The sequence below is a fragment of the Adiantum capillus-veneris genome, chromosome 8 (assembly GCF_014529385.1).
Source record: "Adiantum capillus-veneris isolate H3 chromosome 8, ASM1452938v2, whole genome shotgun sequence".
In the NCBI taxonomy this organism is placed as follows: domain Eukaryota; kingdom Viridiplantae; phylum Streptophyta; class Polypodiopsida; order Polypodiales; family Pteridaceae; genus Adiantum; species Adiantum capillus-veneris.
The window spans coordinates 60,700,321-60,721,185 of NC_140938.1; the positions used below are offsets into that span (position 1 = coordinate 60,700,321).

At 41.9% G+C, this 20,865-nt stretch overlaps 2 protein-coding genes and 1 pseudogene across 2 annotated transcripts; all 3 read left to right on the top strand.

The window, feature by feature from the left end:
* The first annotated feature begins 563 nt into the window (after positions 1–563).
* Positions 564–1,349, top strand: LOC147452217 (uncharacterized). The gene is made up of 2 exons (XM_086519220.1): positions 564–877; positions 971–1,349. The coding sequence occupies exons 1-2, from the start codon at positions 564–566 to the stop codon at positions 1,347–1,349; spliced, it is 693 nt and encodes a 230-aa protein (XP_086375346.1).
* Positions 1,350–3,059: 1,710 nt separating this feature from the next.
* LOC147452218 (uncharacterized) lies at positions 3,060–3,955 on the top strand (annotated as a pseudogene).
* Positions 3,956–4,356: 401 nt separating this feature from the next.
* LOC147452219 (uncharacterized) lies at positions 4,357–4,922 on the top strand. The gene is made up of 2 exons (XM_086518895.1): positions 4,357–4,456; positions 4,552–4,922. The coding sequence occupies exons 1-2, from the start codon at positions 4,357–4,359 to the stop codon at positions 4,920–4,922; spliced, it is 471 nt and encodes a 156-aa protein (XP_086375021.1).
* The last annotated feature ends 15,943 nt before the right edge of the window (positions 4,923–20,865 follow it).

Sequence of the window (20,865 nt, forward strand, 5' to 3'; positions counted from 1 at the left end):
TCAAGAAGATCAGGAAAAAGGCCTATGGCTATTTCCTGAAAGATGGACATTTATGGAAACAACCGAAGCGCCCAGGAGGGGTACCACAACGAATTATTTGCGACAAATCAACTCAACAGCAGGTAATTAAAGACTTTCATGAAAGTATATGGGTTGGACACAGAGGAGTCTGGGCAACCTTTGTCAAGATTAAAGACCGATACTGGTGGAGAGTTATGTACAAAGATGTGGTTCAATTTGTGGAATCATGCTTAATATGTCAACAGTACTCTAATGTGTGACATAGAGATGAATTGCATCCCACCTATCTGCTGGATATGCACTATAAGTGGGTGGTGGACCTTATTACAATGCCAGTAGGAGTGTGGCAGATGAGATATATTGTTCTTGCCAAGGAAGATCTTACTAATCAGGTTGAAGGCAGAGCTTTGCGCACCAAAGCTACCATTTCAATATGCAAGTTCTTGCTTGAAGATGTTATCTCCAGGTATGGATGTGTTGGCAGGATTACTGTAGATAGAGGCAAGCTGGATGCAGATGAAGCTTGAGAGTTTTTTGCTTGTATGGGTATTAAACTTGCTCTCACTACAGTATATAATCCAGAAGGTAACGGGAAAAGTGAAAGAGGACATCCACCTATTGTTAATGCTTTAGCAAAGGCATGTGAAGGACATATTGGTGATTGGCCTAAACTCTTGCCATTTGCTTTATGGGCTGATCGCACTACACACAGTTCTGTTACAGGATTTATGCCATTCAAATTGATGCATGGACAAAAACCCATTATGCCTATAGAGGAAGCAGTTATGACTTGGACCATAATGCCATGGGAAGAAGGTATGTCTACTGAAGACTTGCTTGCTCTACGTATTCACCAGTTTGAGAGGCGTCAAGAGGACATTGAACAGGCTAAAGAGAAGCTTAAAGAAGCAATATTGAAGAATAAGGCAGCATTTGATGGTAAGCATAGATTACAACCACATGCTATCAAAGACGGTGATTGGGTACTTGTCTATGACAGTAGCTTGGAGAACCAATATACTGCTATGCGAAAAATGGTTAAACGGTGGTTTGGACCATATGTGGTTCTACATGTTTTTGATAATGCAACATATCAATTATGTGAACTTGATGGCACTATGCTCAAAGTGCCTATTGCAGGGAAACGGATCAAGCTATTCAAAAAGCGAGAAGGCGAGATTGTTCTTGAAGATTCCCATTCAGATCCACCTTCACAGGCATTACAGGATTGTTTATGTATACATCAGATGATATGTCTGATGATGATTTTAATGAAGCTGATTAAGTGCTATTGGCAACCGGAGGCTGTGCAAGTTCAGAGGGAGTGAGAAGCAGAAGAAAGTCTATTTGAAGCTCACACATTTATTGATGAGCAATGACCAGGGCTCGAAAACAAGCAAGAGATTCCAGAACAGTGTATGCTTTATGTGGTTAATGAAGGCTAAGCGTAGAGATTTTATGCTTGAGAAAAAGGTTTTACATGTGAATGTGAAAGGGTTCTTAGGACATATAAGGCAACTTGGGTAGAGGAAGACATGTGGTCAGTGGTAAAAAGGAAAGTGTGTGAAAGACTTCACATCTCTGCATGAGGGAGGCCGAAAAAGTCCTATTCTGGAAAATTTTGGAAAATCGATTTCTAGACAAAACAGGCCGTGCTAACAGAAGGAAAAGGGCGTTTTGAGCATTTTTGCATCTCACGCATAGAGGCTAATTCTGCACCGATTAGGAGATATTCAAGTTTTCGTGCTCTGCTGTATTAGCGGGGAGGAAGACATAAGCTTTGAGCACTCTAACCCTAAGCCAAGCTTCCATAGCCCTCTCTCATCCAATCTTCCATAGCCAATCTAATCAAAGACACCATAAGCCACTCTAATCCAAGCTTCCAAGCCACTCTAATCATGGAAGGAGTTTAAATAATGTAAGCAGCGATACTGTTAATGATAATCAAGCTTCAGGATCTTGTTCAAGCTGTTAATTTCAAGCTTTGTCTACATTCATTGTGTCTGCTACAACTGTCTTCCTCACACCTCTCACAGCCAGAGGCCCCGCGCCTTCCCAGCTCACCTTTCGAACACAAATCCCCTGACACCGGCCTTCAACCATGGAGTCCTTCCTTTTCTTGAATTTGGAGGATGTGGGGCTGCGGGCAGGCCGATAACCGTTGCAAAAGAAGCCAGGCCTGGACGCTTGATATGTGTGTTTGTGCGCACAGAGAAAGAGAGAGAGAGAGAGAGAGAGAGAGAGAGAGAGAGAGAGAGAGAGAGAGAGAGAGAGAGTGGTGGGAGTAGCAGCAGCAGCAGTACGAACGCCTGTGAAACAAAGCTATGTGAGTTGCCTTGGTTGGCTGGGAACATCGCCTTTTCTCTCTCCTGCATGCACGCGATCACTTTCCTGCTGACAAGATGTCGTATTTTTCCAAGACCATCCAATAGCTTGCAACTCGCACACGCAGAGAGAGAGAGAGAGAGAGAGAGAGAAGAGAGAGAGAGAGAGAGAGAGAGAGAGAGAGAGGGAGGACTACTGGTGCTGTTGTACGTCGTTTGTCAGACGGTCTATCTTCCATCACGTCAAATGCAGTACGTCGGCTGTCAAAGACCGTTACAGGTTGAGAGACAAATGAAATGAAATGAAGTGATATATTAACGTCTTCAAGCTGTTCAAACCTTTGAGACCAGTCCAATACACACTTGCCAATTTTCCATGCATTCAACATTTGGGTAATGGTTGTAATTGTCTAGCTTATCTTCTGAATACAGAAATGTTTGGTAGTTCTCAAGCTTTTCTTTTGAATAAAAAGAAAGAGATACTAAAATGAATCTTGAAGTGCTACTAGCTGGAATTGTGTGGGGTTTGAGAGAGAGAGAGAGAGAGAGAGAGAGAGAGAGATGGTGTTGTCCATTAAGGAGTGGATGAAAAAATTGAGAGATATGGCCGACGGGCCGTTAATGCCGCTACAGACGGTGGTGGGGGTGCGTGGTGTGGCAACGCAGGCGGCAGTGTAGGTGCTACAGCGTGGAGTAGCAGCAATAGCGGACACTATGTAGAGCCAGCGAGAGGGGCCTGGGCGTATCAATCTCGCTCTGCAGGCACTGCTAGATCTGCTGCAGCATCAACAGACAGTAGCAAAAAAAGCAGGCAATATGTTGAGCCAGGGAGTGAGGCCACGCCTGGCGTTGCAAGCGTTGGTGGCGGTGTTGCATCTTGGAGTAGTAGCAATCGCGGGTAGCATGCAGAGCCAGGGATCGAGGCGATGCACGCATATGCTGCTTTGAGGACCTAGAAGTAGGAACTGCGCTGAGGACCTAGAAGTAGGAACTGCGCGTGACGGTCTGAAGAAGAAAAGGAAAGTCTTGTCGCATAAGAAAATATCATGCTGGTGTTGTAAGTGGTGGCGGATGTGGTGCAGCAAGTAGTGGACAGCATGTACAGTCAGGGATACGAGCCTCGCCGGCATATGAGGCTGGCACTGCAGGCGGTGGTGAAGGCATTGCAGCAAGTATCGGGCAGCATGTACATCCAGAGATAAAAGCCGCACCGGTGTATGCGGCTGGCGCTACAGGCGACAACAGTGTTAGTATAAGCAACGATGATGCAACACGGGTTGTTGCAAGCTAATGCGGACGCCTTCTACAGGTCGTTGTCCGTCGAGCAGAATGCCCAAATAGACAACGACTTCATGCAGTTGGACGAGGGGCGGCGCGGGCGACTGACATTGGCAATTCTTCTCAAAGATTATGGCACCATGCACAAAGGCTGCAACCTGGATGCTTCCGCAAAGCTCTTCGGATTCCTCGATGCCCCCTCCCCTACCGGCTCCCTCCCCTTCCTTGAGTGCTTCGTCATCGCCTACCAGTTCATGTTAGGCAACGACGCCTTTCGCGTCTGCGGCTCCCCAGTCTTCCCCATGCTGGGATTTACCTGCCACACCTACTAGGAGCAAGCCTCCCCCTCTTCCTTCGACCTCTGCCTTCCCTGTTTCTCTGCTCGCCAGAAGTGCTACTAGCTGGAACTGTGTGGGGTAATAGAGAGAGAGAGAGAGAGAGAGAGAGAGAGAGAGAGAGCCTTCGGCCGTACTGGATGGAGTCCTTCCCTTTTTGGAGACAGAGAGTTGGGGACTCGATGTTGGTTGCGTGAAAGAGCCGAGAGAGAGAGAGAGAGAGAGAGAGAGAGAGAGAGAGAGATAGATGGTGTTGTCCATTAAGAATTGATGAAAAAATTGAGAGATATGGCCGACGGCCATTAATGCCGCTACAGGCGGTGGTGGGGGTGCGTGGAGTGGCAGCGAAGGCAACAATGTAGGTGCTGTAGCGTAGAGTAGCAGCAATAGCGGACACTATGTACAACCAGCGCGAGGGGCTTGGGAGTATCAATCTCGCTCTACAGGCGGTGCTAGATCTGCTACAACATCAGCAGACAGTAGCAGAAAAAGCGGGCAGTATGTTAAGCCGGGGAGTGAGGTTGCGTCTGGCGCTGCAAGCGTTGGTGGTGGTGCTGCAGCTTGGAGTAGCAGCAATCGTGGGTAGCATGCAGAGCCAGGGATCGAGGCCACACCCGCGTATGTTGCTGGTGCTGCAAGCGGTGGCGGATGTGCTGCAACAAGTAGTGGACACCATGTAGAGTCAGGGATACGAGCCTTGCCGGCGTATGAGGCTAGCAGCACTACAGGCTGTTGCGGAGGCGCTGCAGCAAGTACCGGGCAGCATGTACAGCCAGAGATAAAAGCCACTCCAGTGTATGCGGCTGGCGCTACAGGCGACAGCAGTGATAGTATAAGCAACGATGATGCAGCACGGGTGCTGTTGCGAGCTAATGCGGATGCCTTCTACAGGTCGTTGTCCGCCGAGCAGAATGCCCAAATAGACGACTTCGTGCAGTTGGCGAGGGGCGGCACGAGCGGCTGACACTGGCAATTCTTCTCAAGGATTATGGCACCATGCACAAAGGCTGCAACATGGACACTCTCGCAAAGCTCTTCGGATTCCTCGACGCCCCCTCCCCTACCAGCTCCCTCCCCTTCCTTCCCCTTCCTTGACTGCTTCGTTATCGCCTACCAGTTCATGTTAGGCAACGACGCCTTTCGCATCCGCAGCTCCCCAGTCTTCCCCATGCTGGGCTTCACGTGCCGCACCTGCTGGGAGCAAGCCTCCCCCTGTTCCTTTGACCTCTGCCTTCCTTGTTTCTCTGCTCGCCGCTTCGCCTCCCACCCGCACTCCGCCTTCGTCGACCATGGCCTCATGTACACTCTCATGCAAAGCAAAAGCAAGGTACCTCTCTCCTCTAATGAAGCATTAAACTCTCTCAAAATCATTAAATCTAATGAAGCATTAAACTCTCTCAAAATCATTAAAAGCAAAAGACTAATTTGAACCTCTACATTGTATGCAAGAGCAGTCACTCCAAAGAGTACACAGGCGACTTTCAAGTTCACCCTCAATCGGCTAGCAATTGACACCAACGAAGAGAGATGTGCCGATGGAGAGAGAGAGAGAGAGAGGCCGGCCGCCACTCTAGTTTTTGTAAAAATCCCTTCGGAGCATCATCCTCCCTTGCAAGCCCACCCGCCTGCCGCCAATGGGGAACCTACAATGCCTCCATCCCACCTTTTGCGACTAACAGTCTCATTGTGAGCTCATCCCATCCGTGACTAACAGTCTCATGTTGTGAGCTCATCCCTTCCTCTCACGGCCCGCCTCTCTGCCATCCCCTCCTCTACATTCCTCATGCACCGCGAGAGAGAGAGAGAGAGAGAGAGAGAGAGAGAGAGAGAGAGAGAGGGGTTAGTTGAGTTAAGCACCGTTAAGAGCACACATAAACGCTCATGGATACGATATTTGATGTGTTGAAACCCGCTCCTATTGCTAGCCTGCTTTGCTTTGAGCTCTGGGAGCAACATATATGAGGGATGTAGATTGAAGGGAGAGTCGTTCTTGGACCAATGTATTTTATGAGCATCGTCTGGATCCTATGGGTTAACCAATTATTTGATAGCTCTTAAGGATGTGCTGATCGAGCTAAATAGAAAATAGATCAATCGCCTCAACGTAGGCAAGGAAATGGGACTCCAACAACATCTTGGCTAGCATCGTAGGCAACTACATCCGGACATCCACCCTCTAGATGTTAGTCAAAGAGAGAAGCCAATTGTGTAGCCTATGGAGACTCGGAATGCTGGGGGGGGGGGGGGAGAGAGAGAGAGAGAGAGAGAGAGAGAGAGAGAAGCTCTCGTAGGTCAACTTACTCGTTCGCACTTCTGCGAATCATTGTTTAAGTTTTTATCTTTGTGTGTTGCTGTTTGCGAATACTGATGATGGCACTACCTTTGTCAAATTTTGACAGAGACAAAAATGATAAATCAATATGGATATCGAATTTTTCAACTCGATCATGCAGGAGCAATCCCCTGATCCCGACATGCTCCTGTATTCGCATCCGACACTAGAGCTTGAACCTGCTCAAGTGGTTTTGAGCGGGTTAACCTTAGTACACATGATCTCTATTTAATTAGTCATTCTAGAGACTCCTTATTAGACACAAGTAGTGAGCTGTCTGATTTTTCATTTTCAATGCACAGCCACACATTGGAAGAGTTTGGGTCATTTGACTTCCCATTGGAGCACAAGATTCAAGAAAATTCTTGGCAGGGTAATCTCGATGTTGTTGATGAATCAAGATCCTCTAACACGTTTGGTGATTCGAAGAGCAGTGCATCGTGTACATCCACCAATGTCTCGCTAGCATAATAGCCTAGCAATACAGAGATGGTGGATCTGACCACTAACGCAAATAGTGATTGCAAAGATGAACTCGTCGAGAGACATCAAGGACTTGAGAGAAAGAGAAGCTTTCTTGGATGGTCTGAGCTTTCTGACAGGCCATTGAAAGTTGTATGTGTAAGAAGACCACCTACATAGGAGTATGGTTATACCAAAGGTCATGTTCGAAGTCTTTTAAAAAAGAAAAAAAGAAAGAGAGAGAGAAAGAGAGATAGAGATCCAAACATCATTGTTAGCACCATTTTCCCTCCTAATAGCGTGCTTTGCCACTTGAGAGTCCACGCGTCGCTCAACATTCGCCTATCTTTGATTAAAAAGCTGGCATCTTCAACATCTACATAAGATTCTCCCTTCCCCCCATTTTCTCACAACCATGCATCGATATTTGCATGTCTTGGTAATGAGTATCTCTTCAACCGATTAAAAGATTGTGTATGTTAAAAAATCACTTCCCATGTTTCATTAACAAATTAACCTTGCTAATGAGCAGTTAGAAGTTATCAGAAAGGCAAGGCTTTTGTCGAGGGAGACTTTGCTTCAACCTGAAGCCTCTAATTAAACTCGGTTTTTTAGGGCTTTAAAAATCAAGAAGAGTCGGGGCCACATCCGCTCGCTCTATGATGAGAAAGGGGCAGCAATTCATAACAAGGATGAGATGGTTGTTATGATGTTGAGCTATCTTAGTCAAATCATTGGACGGCCAGAGATCCAGTCCCAAGAAGTGGAAGAAGCCAGAGGGACCTAATTGCAAAGTGTTAACACTAGAATGGTAACCTAACAGGACATAAAAGTGTCCTTTCATGGTTTTGGGAAAAAATTCAAAAACCATAGTAGATCCACTCATTTTGAAAAATCCTTTCATGAGCTTATAGTTCAATAACTACTACATATGGAAAAAATGAGAAACTTGTAATTTTTCTCATCCCTTGGTCACTACAAGCCTCCAAAGTTGATGGACCAGTGCATTTTGCCCAAAACAACAATTTCTTACTGTTGATTGCATATAAATAAGAGTGGGGATTTTTGTAGGACATGAGATAAAATGCCCCGTTAACTTCAATGGGGTGGTGACCAAAACATATGGTTGCTTTTACCTCACTAATTTTTTTTTGGGAAAAAGAAATAGGTACAAAAAAGTTGCATTTTTGCCATTCTGTGGACCTATCATCAAAGTTTCTACAGTCACGCTCAATACAGATACTATATATATGTTTTCTTAGTTCCCTTTGGGCCTTTGGATTCAAAAGGAGCCATGGAGCATGTCAAAATTTAAAGGATAATGGATCTCTTACAATTGGAACCTTGGGGGCAATGATAAAGTGCTAAATATAGCAAACATGAAAAAACTGGGTTTAGCATTATGACCTCTAGAAACCCATAGAAACTACTCAATATCTAGCCAAGTTTGTAGTCTATGATTAGATATGGTTACTACCTACAAAATACACACAATTGGCCTAAGAAACTAGCAATATTGAGAAAGTTATACTTGCTACTCTAAAATGTATCGTATTCTTCAGCAATCAAAACACTCAACCATCATCATATACTATGCTATATAGCATATTAGGTCCCCCAAAACTCAAAGAAGATTAGCTTTATGTTATACATTACACCTACACAATCAAAATTGAATTTGGATATCAAGAAAGCCACCAAAAAAAATCATAAAAGTGCTAATTTTGGCCAAAAAAATAGGATTATGCAATTCTTGTAAATTGGTCATAACTTTCAATTTTAACACTTAGCTCTCGCTACAAGCATCAAAACATGTTGAGAACTATGAAGGCCTAACCTCTAGCCATCTAAACGTCACAAACATGAAGTTTAGAGTGGTATAGTTGCCAAAAATTGAAAAAAAAGCCAAAAACAGGACCCGTTTTTTCACACAGTTTAGGTTCAAAAATGTTGTGCAAGAGTAAGGTTAATGGTGAGATCGATACTCCAAAAAAAATGCTAAGTTTTTTTCAGCTCGTAAGGCAACTTTGTGGATATATAGCACCTAGAAAATCATTTTCATACTCTTCAAATAATTCAAGCAAAATGGTCACTTAACAGGACACAAAAGTGTCCAAGGACATAAAAGTGTCCTGTTACCATTCTAGTGTTAAGAAGGAAATTCCCCACTCAGAAGCTAATTGCTTGGAACGGGCATTCTCCGAAGACGAATGTTCACTAGCATTGCAAGCGCTTGGCAAGGAAAAGTCCCCTGGTTGGGATGGGATGACGGTGGAATTCTATAGAGAATTTTGGGATGATCTCAAGGCCCCAATCACAAGATTGGCCAATAAAGCCATGGTCGAAGGGTTGTTGGAGGTAAGTGTAAAGAGAGGGATTATCAAACCCATCCCAAAACAAATTTGTTGTTCTCAACTGAAACATTAACACCCTATAACAATGATGTCAGTGGCCTACAAAATTATAGCTAAAGTAGTAGCCCTTAGACTAGGCCCCGTGCTAAACAAGATCATCTCTCCCCATCAACATGGGTTCATAAAAGGAAGGTTCATTTACGATAACATCTTGGCAACAATGGTGGGGCATCAAATACGCAACTGTCACAAAGCAGGAGTGCATCCTGCTGCAATTGGACCTGGACAAGGCTTATGACAGAATAACATGGACATATATAGAAGCGGTCATGGAAGTTATGGGCTTTGGGCCTCACCTATGTCGGTTGGTACGCGTACTGGGGGCTGGAAGCCAGTCAGAGCTCCTATTCAACGATAGAATTGTGGGCTCTTTTGAGGTCAAAAGGTCTATTAAGCAGGGATGCCCTCTGGCCCCCCTACTTTTTGCCATAGGATCACATCCTTTAATCACGACGCTCAAATCTAGTGCGGAACGAGGAGAGTTGCAAGGCCTTGCTTTGCCAAGAAATAGCCAACTCCTAGTAAAAAGTTTTGCAGAAGATTCTCTCCTCTTCTTGAACGCGTGCCCACAGGTCATCAAAAAAGCTCTGGAGATTGTACAAATATTCTCAGTAGCTTCCGGGTCCCATGTAGAGAAGTCAAGACCGATCTCCCTATCGAAAAATGACTCATTTGACCCTTCTGTTTGGTCGGGGGAGATTGTCACAAAAGGGAATATATTCAGACATCTGGGAGCCCCCTTGGGGGTGGACGTAACTCACAAGCAAAGATTTGAGTGGGTGCTTGAAAAAATCAAAACAAAAATGAGTAGGTGGGAGTATGCTCTTCTCCCATTCCCAAGTCGGATAAAAGTGATGAATGCCTTTATGATTCCTTATATTGCCTTCACTAGCCCACTTTTGAAGATGCCTAAGTGTCACTGGAAAGAGTTCTTAAAACCAGTTAAAAGGTTTTTATGGAAAAACAACACGAAATCCTCCAGGCCACGGCAATGGGCCCAGTGGGAATCAGTTGCTCGATCGGTGAATCAAGGAGGCCTCTGAATTCTCAACCCTGTGGCCCATGCAGAAGCTTGTTGCGCCAAGTTTGTTGTTTCCTTGGCTGAACATGATCAAGTTTGGGCTGTCATGGTCAGAGATATGATAGAAGCAGCTAAACTTAGCTCGGATGGTGGAAAGTGGAGAGGGGTGGAGGTTCATGACAAACTGTTAGCCCCGGAGTGGTCTACCTTAAGACTGGGGGGTAGCTCGGGAGAACTGATAAGAAAATGCAATAGAGCAGCAAGAGTCTTAAAGTGGGGGGAAGAAGTCAAATACTTCAAGAACTCCATTTTGCATTGGTCCCCCTGGCTGTCCAAAGTTGTAGATCCGCCACAAACTCCCTGTTGGATTGAGACAGCCAGGAAACTGAATAACAAGGGTCTGAAGTGACTTGGGCACTTCTAGGACACTGGCAACAAGAGATGGAAAACCATTGACCTTTTGGTTACCCAGTACCAACTACCAACTCAATAGCTTGGAGGTCTTGCTTGTCCACAAAGTGATGAAGGAGCTTGACAACTTAGTGATGCCAATCTGTGATTTGGAGTTTGACTGGAATGCCTGGAAATGGCCCGGAAGCAGTCTCTTATGGAAACCCCATCCTAAAAGCATATATCAGACAATGATGCATAAGAAGAATTGGTCTAGCCCCCTTAACAAGCTGTGGAAAAATCAATGGCTGGAGGAAAGGTGGGAGCAGGTAATGGAGAACATATGGAAGCCAAAGGTTCCATAGCACATGAAGTTCTTTCTATGGAAGGTAATTTGGGGTGCTCTACCAATGGGGGTGAAGATTTAGGAGAGAGGGATTGGATCACATTGATGCTTGGGGTGCAGGATGGCTAGTGAAGATGTGGCCCACCTATTCATGGACTGCACAACTATCAAAGGTCTCGCAGTGAAAATATGCAAGTGGGTTGAAAGAACATGGAAAATTAGTTTCTTCAAAACTGACCTTTTCCATGGAGGCAAGAATTCAGGAAGTCCTGCCCTCCTCGTCAACACTCAAATCGTCAGGTACTTCTTCTTACATAATGTATGGCAGACAAGGAACCGTCTTGTGTTTGAAGGAGGTTTGGAGGTGGCAAGCTTTGTAGAAATTACTCAAGAAAGCAAAGTGCTAATATGGACGCTCGGGCGCAAGCAACACTCGGAGGATTTATCTAGGACTACTTGTGCCTTGCTGTCAGTAGATGGAATGCCTAGGACGGGGGGAAATCTTGGCCATCGGTAAATAAAAGATTTCATAAGGACAAGTTTTTCGAACTTGTGCATCCAGGAGGAGGCGTCATGTTGGTGGGGGTGGCTGCCTTGATAGTCGATGTAATTATAGTCTCTGGATGATGTCATGGCTCAACAAGAGCATGACAAGACCTTGTAATTTTTTGGGCTGTTGAATATAATTCACTCACAATTGTGAGTTTTGCTTCTTATTTTTTTTTAACAAGAAAGGGATCCATCACTAAGGCCTTATCCATGCCCCCCCAAAAAAAAAATGCAAGAGGACATCAGCGGGTTGTCTGCACAGGGAAATTGTGTGTCCACAATGCGCAATATCTTGTGGGCCTTCATGTCATGGGCGTCAACTTCATATTACGAGCCAACTCCAGCTCGTGCCTTCTTCCTCTCTCCTGCTTTTGGAATCTAGCCTTCATCTCGCAATTTGCACCACATGTAAAGGGGACTCCCCTCCGCCATTATTATGTTAAGGAGATTGGGGCCATGGGGTCCCTTTCGCGCTCTTCATTAGCTAGAATCATCTCAGATTCCAACAAAGATGCCATTGGCACTTTCCATTAAGGCTCTTAAAATTTCCATTTGACCGCGTTGTAGGATTGAGCCCGTCACCTCCCGCTTTGAGAAGGCATTTTGCCCTCAGCTAGTCACCCGCTTCAACATGCTCCTTATTGGGTTTGGAAACCCATGCATATAAAAAAATCTCTCCCTCCTTCTCTGCGTTGTGCTCGCCACATTCACAACCATCTATCCGCCCCTGCAAGTGTTGCATGCATCGCGCTATAGATGGCCTTCCATTTAGCTCTCCAAGCCAATCTTCCTTTACAAATTAAGGGAAATCACTTTAGGTACCCCATGAACCCAAGAAAAAATTTTGTGTAACTTACTAGCCTTGAGAGCTCCTACCATAAAGTTCGTAAACATGCCTCACAAAAACGTGCTAATTTCGGCATCTACTTTATAGACTTATTTAGAATAGACATACAAACCGTGATTAGCCTATCGATAAAAACCCAAACTGAGTCATGCCCTCTAATTGTAGTACACTATAAAGACCATAAGTTTAGAACCGTCAGCATTGCCGTGGTTTAACAAAGGAAAAAATATATACATATTTTTTGTGTGAGCGGTGTTAGCAGCGGGAATGCTCGCAATAATGTTTTATCATCAGCAATAGGTACACTAATAGTCACAAAAATATATCCGTGCCTATTATTGTGCTCATTATTGCATATATTGTCACTATACAGCTTTTCTAAAATAAGGTACTCATTTAGGCCACTCAATTTTGGTGGCCCAAATGAGAATCATCATTTTTTACCTACATAAAATATATCAAATATCAATTGCATTTTGAAAAGTGTATAATACACTTTGAAATTACCACTTACACTTTACCTTTATAAATTGAAACATAAAAGAACAACACTTAAAAAAAGCACAAATAAAGTCAAATTTTCAAATGAGTTTTTTTGTACAAGACATGAGTGTTTTTTGAGCTACATTTGCACTTGTAGAAGAGGAGTACATAAAAGTATATCTCTATCCTACTTCTCTTCGTGGTCCTCCTCATCCTCATCCTCAAGTACATACATTTGAATTCTCTGACTCTAAACCAACAAAAAACAAATTTAAATAAATCAATAACCTAAATTAACGATTAATACAATATTCATTGTCTACACTTATCGCCCGGAGAGTCCACTATGTAAAAATTGCATATAGCACATGCGAACAAGAGGTATTTAAATAATCCCTTACTTGTATATTTTCAAGTATTATACACATACCCCTTATGTATGCATTTTTGTAAAAAAAACTATCCCTTATGTATGAAAATTTTTACTTTCTCAATTAAAATCCCCTTAATGTAAGTACATTTTTATGTAAATGAACCTAATTATAAATCCCTTATTTTGTCCACACGTGCTATCTTACATATTTCCTAGTGGACGCCCAGGAGATTTGTGGGCATGACACTTCCCTATACTCTATGTGCCATCTCTCATTCACCGCATCTCTACTAGGGGGGATTTGTTACCATATACATGTGGTAGTGATGTGTGTGAACACACTTAGGACCACCATGGCATTTTTCCCTCACTAGGAGGTTTTTTCCCCCATGCAATGTATATACGCCCATCACTCTAGGGCTATCTTATCTTTCCATTGCACACTAAGTAATACACTCTCTGTTGTGTGCCTTGAGCTTCCTTTGTCTTCTCCAAGATGTGTGTGTTTCCCTGCAAGCCTAATTCCAACAATTCAACTCTTGACTAACGACCTATTATCTGAATATGCTCATCTTCTAAAACCAAATTCAGCCCATTTATGGACCTGTGGCTTCATTGCAATGAGCATGACTCTTCAAAGATTCAATTTTTTTGTCATCGTACCTTTGCCTTCGATCAAGGATTTAATTTTTTTCAAAAGTAGTTACCGTATTAAGAATCGTGATCACCCCGAAAAAAGAACCAGTGACTTTGTAACCTTAGGTCAATTCACAAGGAGAAATAAATGTACCCGGTGCTAGGATACACTCCCCAGGGATTTGCATAGTCAAAATGCCAAAGATAGTAGAGTTTTTATTATATATAGGTAAGCCTATCGGGATTTTAAATCCTTCAATCAAGAATTTAAATTTTTTTAGAAGTGGTTACCATATTAAGAATCATGTTTGGCCAGGACCTGTGACTTTATAACCTTACATCAATTACAAGGAGAAACAACTATACCCGATGCTAGGATACACTCCCCAGGGATTTGCCTAGTCAAAACGCCAAAGATGGTAGAGTTTTTACTATATATAGGTAAGCTCGTCGGACTATTTTATTTTCTCGGTGGGCTCGCTGAGCTTACCTGCTCAAGTGGTTTTTGCAGGTTACCATGAAAGTTACGTTAATATTTGACGTAATCACATGTTATTCATGTGTGATCACTCACATTATTAAAGTGTTCACATGTTCGTGATCACGTCAGTGAAATCCTTGGAACTTATGACCAAGTGGGTGGACTTGTGGACAATGGCAAAGGCAAGGCGTAGAGAGCAACATGGAAGCAAGCTCATGGAGACAGGAGGGCATCCCTAGTTCCTCAACACATTGCATGTTTCCCAGATCTTATTAGTGCCAAGTGCATCCACAAGAGAATGACCGAGAACCCCATGGGGATACCTAGGCATCGTTTGAAACAATGACCTCCAGAACTTATAGTACAATTATCAAGCAACCATGAAATGTACCGACAAATTTTCTCTTCATTGAACTGCAGGGGTTGTAAAGAGTGTGTTTTCTTGATCCACTTTGGTTTGTTGGAAAGTGATATATAAAAAAGATTTTTCCTTCTTGCATTGGAGAAAGCCATTCTAATTACCTTGGACAGAACAATGGAATGTTTTCATAACATTGTGTAATATCAGCATAAAAAATATGAAAGATATATTCAGGGAGGTTAAGAGAGACTTCAGTGGAGTTTTTTGTAATCCAGAAGGGGATGTACTGTATCTGAAGGAAGTCATGATAAATTTTCTGTTTTGAGGCACAAATAAGTTCAAACTCAGCTAGTATTAGGTCAAGGCATTAATCCACGAAAAATGTTGATGGCAATCTAATCAATTACAATCTGTTTAGCTTGGCCGCCCAATCAAGAGCAAATAAGGGAGAGGTGAAAATCAACTGGTTTTTCTAGGAAGAGTAGGTCCAAATGGTTAAGAATAAACCAGATGGCATGATCAAACCACACGATTCTGGATTCACAAGAGGCTTTAGGGTCAAGAAATCTGCAAGCACATTTAACATAGGGCCGAAAAACATTCCAAATGGATTCTTTATAGAACTCCGGGTTACTTTTAGCAAACTTCATGTTCCCTTTTGTACGGATATAGAGGCCATTATTAGAAGGGCACTTAGAATGGTCAATGATATTGAGGTTTAAGGGTGCTTTAATTAGTTCGCCTTTGTCAAGAAATTGCCCACCTTTTAAGATCTTGATTCTACAGTCCTCAACTGTAGATGCAGGGAGGTTGGCAAGGTAAACCCAAGTTTCACTCAAAATAGGTGCTTAGAAGGCTTTGTTGGGAAAGACCCAAAGCTGATGGTCTACTCCAAAAGAATTGATCTCAAATTGTCTGACAGGTAAGAAGGGAAAAACTTTTGAGATTTTTGGCACCATTTTTAAAAGGTTGGAATCACTGATGGAACAAAAAGTATTCTAAAATTCTTTGACTGCTTCAAGAGTAGCACTATCCCTACAAAAGATACCACCACTTTGAGAGATCGTAGGGATAGCTAGGGTACTAACAAAAGATGGATTGAGGCCGCATAGCTTCCTGAAAAATTTAGACAAATCAGCCCTAGAGGAAGAGAATAAGGCAAGCTCCTATTGGTATTGCAGAGAGAGTATAGGAAATTGGGCTATGTATTGGGAGATTAAATTCACACCTTCTTTGGAGTCCTCACCTAATGTAGCCAAAACTTTAACCTAATCATTAAAAGATAACATGTGTAAGATAGACATTTTCTTATCTGAGGTAAGAGCTGAGTCATATATTAGTTGAGATGCATCCAAACTGTTAATACATTTGAGGACAAGAGACATGGCCACAGAGAGGGGTTCAGAAGTCAATTCCAATCCTTGTGAGAGAGCAAGGGTCTGCAGTACATCAAAAGAGATTAAGTGAGGTTACAATTACTTACAAAAGTAAGTAATACAATGGACTTTCTAGCAGGGAAGGGTCTTGTTCTAACTGCCAAAGATTTTTTTGGTTTATGGCCTTTTAGGTACAACTTAATCTGTTCGAGAATCTTTTTATGATTCTCAGGGCTATGTTTTATACTCCTGGGGAGATCACCTAATAAAAATATAACCTATCACGTGAGTTCAACAGAAGGGTATTTAAAGTTCTTGAAACTTACAGGAATATATATACAGATGGGCATTATTTTTTCAAATTTGAAAAAAACTTACAGATTTTAAAAGAAAAGGGTACATTATATTCTTAACAAAATTCACAGATAAGGGGTTTTACAAACATATCTTGAACGCACGTGATATAGTAGTTTTACACATAGTGAACCCCCCGAGTTTATACTCATGCGGGCAGTCATTCTAAAAGGCTTGTGGTCCTGAAAGGCAATAAATATGATTAGTAACTGTAGATTGGGCCTGCAAACCTTGAACTGGAAAAGTTAAAGACTATAGTAACCGTGAGCAGGGGACCAAGAAAATAGTCTAAGAAGGACCACCTAACACCAGTCAACCAAAAAGGATTGACAGAATGTGGTCGGATACAACATTGAGAGAGAGAGAGAGAGAGAGGGAGAGAGGACACTTTAAAGAGAAGAAAACACGAAAGGAAAAATAAAGGAGAAGAGAAACACTAATATACAATGTGAAGTCAACCACCTCTTTATATGGATACAAAAAGTCTTTAACTTTCCACCTTCATATGTCTTTTGACTTTCCACCTTCATTTGTCTTATTTCCTAAACTCACCTTTCACTTACGCACTTAATATTTTTTCAAAGGATTTCTATTTTTTCAAGATTGGGGAGACCTAATTCACATAGTCATACAAATAAGTTACAATTGTGTCATCATTATAAAGATATCAACGTAGATTTTTTTGAGCCATATTGAATCCACTACTACATTTATAGTCTGCATAGTAATCCCAAGGCAGGAACCTCTTACCTGCCACCATCTAGAAAAGAATTTAGCACGTACTTGGCATGCTTCATGTGAGAAGACAAGTTTTCATGACCTTTTCCCCTTGTTATCGATATCAAGAATTGCTAAAATACTAACAACATGCATTAGCAATTTATTTAATGGAGCATTAACTTAACACTAGTCTTGTAAAAAATCAGCCACTTTTGTGGCTTTTTGTAACTTCTGTAAAAAAAAAAATATCAACACTATGTTGGTTATCTAAATAGAAAATGGTTTCAGGGAATTATGATCAACACTCAATATGAGTTGATAAAAAATAGTACAGAGCTAAATGAGGTCTAAAGGTGTCTTTCCATTGCCATCTTCTACAACTAGTTTGTACGCACGGACAAAAACTTTCTAATTTTTTTTGAAAGTAAATCAAATCATTGTTAAGTAGGCCCAAACTTCTTTGAAAAATCTCTCAATAGGTATGTGATAGATGTATCAAACTTTTTTAACCCATATACAAAGACTGTCGACATTTTTTACTTCTTCAAGTGTTGAAGTGCAGTTTTACATAAAATCTACTAATTTTAGAAAAGTAATTTTTTTATTTTTGAGCTTCTCATGTAAATTGTTTATTTAGAAACCTTTTTCATATCTTGAACCCATAATTAAGAAGTTTCATGAAATTTTGATGTCATATACAAAAGTTATCTTTCATTCACTAGAATCCTCATGTGAGCCATTTTTGTGGTTTCAGCCAGTTGTGTGGCTCATTACAAGTCTAGTGTTAAACCAATATATCATTAGATATCACGCTCAATTCATTTATGTATGAATGTTATATGTTATCACAAAATCTTAATCACAATTGTAAGCAATCTAACTTTGCAATCTTGAGATTTTTGAGAAATTCAATAGCATTGTGTTTGTAAGAAACATTCGACAACAATTTTTTTGTTTTTTTCTTATCTTTTCAAAAGGTCCATGAAATGTCATCTCCTAGGAGATCCTCACAAGAGGATTAAGGCTCAATAAGCAAAAAAAAATTGTAAAATAAGCTTCATTAAATAGAGCATCTTGTGGACAAACAAATTTCAAATTTACAAATCTATATAATTACATCCATATATATAAGCTGACCATGTGATCTGATGACTTCTAGCATCCATAGTTTATTACAAACCCAAAAATTCAATCATATAACAACAATAGTATGAAAACAAACTGATTTTGAAAGTGTAATGAAGGATCTGCATGCAAACGTATGTATAACGGGCAGTATATGCTATTGTAATGCATTTTTAAGACTCTATGAACCATGTCAGATTAACAAAATCCCGTCTATATTTTCCGACTGACAATATAATATGCATAATGTAGAGAAATTCCTGATTTTGATACAAAAACAAGAATCTTTATCATATACAATCTTCCATTTTTTATAAAACCACCCTAGTCAGAATGTGTAGCATACCCAATAGCGTAGCTTTTCAGATCCGCAATCCCCGTATAGGGATTGTACATCCATGTCCATATCAAGAGGTAGATTGTCTAACCAAGCTTCCTCTATAGGAGCTGACTTTAGAGTTAGGCTCCCATCATTGATCTCTTAAAATTTTTCCATAAGTGTCCTGGCAAGTCGTCCTCTACAAATGGAATTCTGTCTAAGGCATCTTCACTGTTCGACACTATAAGTTATGGCTCTTTTGGTTCCAAGTGGGGTTCTACCACCACTTCAAATATTTCTTGATTCTCTCTCACCACAAGCTTCTTAGGTTTTGCCATACTTTCGAGCTTGGGTTTTTGTTTTTCCAGCAACTCCTGCATGATTCTTACCAAATTTTGATAAGCTTCAAGCTTAGCTGCTTCCATGTCTGGAGAAGGATAGTTTTTCCATTTGTTTTCCATGTTTTGGCTTGCTTTAAGTCCTGCTTGGTAGGCTTCCAAGGCTGCATTAATAGGCTCAAAAACTTTATCAACCTCTAGATTTCACGGTTGTTTCTTTGATTTCGCTTCCAAGGTCTTTTACCTTTTCCTGGAATAGCTGTTTTACTTTCTCCTTGATTTCAACTCGTTGCTTCTGTTTTCTTAACTCATACCTTTTGCTTCTGCTTCTTTTGGTCTTTTGAGAGGCAACTTTTGTATTCTCTGAATCATCGAAGGAGTTATGTTTCTTTTTCTTAGCCTGGGCTTTAGTGATTACCTTGATTGGAACAATCAGTTCACTCTCAGATGAGCTACTAGGTATCACTTGGACTACATTTACTACTATTTTTCCCTTGTTTAAAGGATTTTTAGGACAATCTTCTGGGAAGTGTCCTCCCTTTTTGCAACATTGTATGCAATAAGCTTCAACCCGCTTGAGGTTCTTGTCAAGCTCTGGGCATTCATTTTTTCAGTGATCCTCTGCACCACAATTGTGACAATTTCCCGTTCTTGGCTTAATCATGGGTCTTACCATAGGAGGTATAACACCTTGATTAGCTACATAATACATTGGTGCAAGCTCTGGTGGATTATTAGTCATGGGTTCTTCCATTGGTGGTGGATGTGAATTATACCAATCTCCTTCTAGATGGACTAGGCTCAGCATGGGGTGTAACATGCACTAGTGCTTGTTCATCCATGACTCCTTCTGAATGCATGTACTTTACAGGCACTACATTATGTCCTAGATACGGAGGTTATTGACCCAACACGGGTTGAAGTCTTTCCATACCCATTGGTGGTCTTTGATTTGGTGCCATTTTAGGCTGGTATCTGTACATGGGTTGTCCTTGGGGCCTCATGGGCACGTACTGAACATTCCCATCATACTTTGGCCGGTAGTAGCACTCACTGGTCTCATGGTTGGTCTATTTACCCTCGATTGCACACCATTTCTGTGGTCTAATTGGTTGTCCTTGTTGAGGTATCCCTTGCCCTGGTCCCCTCATAGGTGCTTTTTGCATGTTATTCATCATGTCATTCATTCTTTTAAGCATGTCTTCTATGGCTGAAAGTGGTGCTGCAGCAGCCATTCCCACTTATGCTCCCCTTTTGCAACATTGTATGCAATAAGATTCAACCGGCTTGAGGTTCTTGTCAGGCTCTGGGCATTCATTTTTTCAATGATCCTCTACATCATAGTTGTGACAGTTTCCCATTCTTGGCTTAATCATGGGTCTTACCATAGGAGGTCTAACACCTTGATTAGCTACTTAATACATTGGTGCGAGCTCTGGTGGAGTATAAGTCATAGGTTCTTCCATTGGTGGTGGATGTGAATTATACCAATCTCCTTCTACCATTATTGTAGATGGACTAGGCTCAGCCTAGGGTGTAATAGGCACTAGTGCTTGTTCATCCATGACTCCTTCTGAATGCATGTACTTTACAGGCACTACATTATGTCCTAGCTATGGAGGTTGTTGACCCAACACGGGTTGAGGTCTTTCCATACCCATTGGTGGTCTTTGAGTTGGTGCCATGTTAGGCTAGTATATGTACATGGTTTGTCCTTGGGGCTTCATGGGCACGTACTAAACAATCCCATCATACTTTGGTCGGTAGTAGCACTCATTGGTCTCATGGTTGGTCAATTTACCCTCAATTGCACACCATTTCTGTGGTCTAATTGGTTGGCCCTGTTGAGGTATCCCTTGCCCTAGTCCCCTCATAGGTGCTTTTTGCATGTTATTCATCATGTCATTCATTCTTTTAAGCATGTCTTCTATGGCTGAAAGTGGTGCTGCAGCAGTCATTCCCACTTATCCTCCCCTTTTG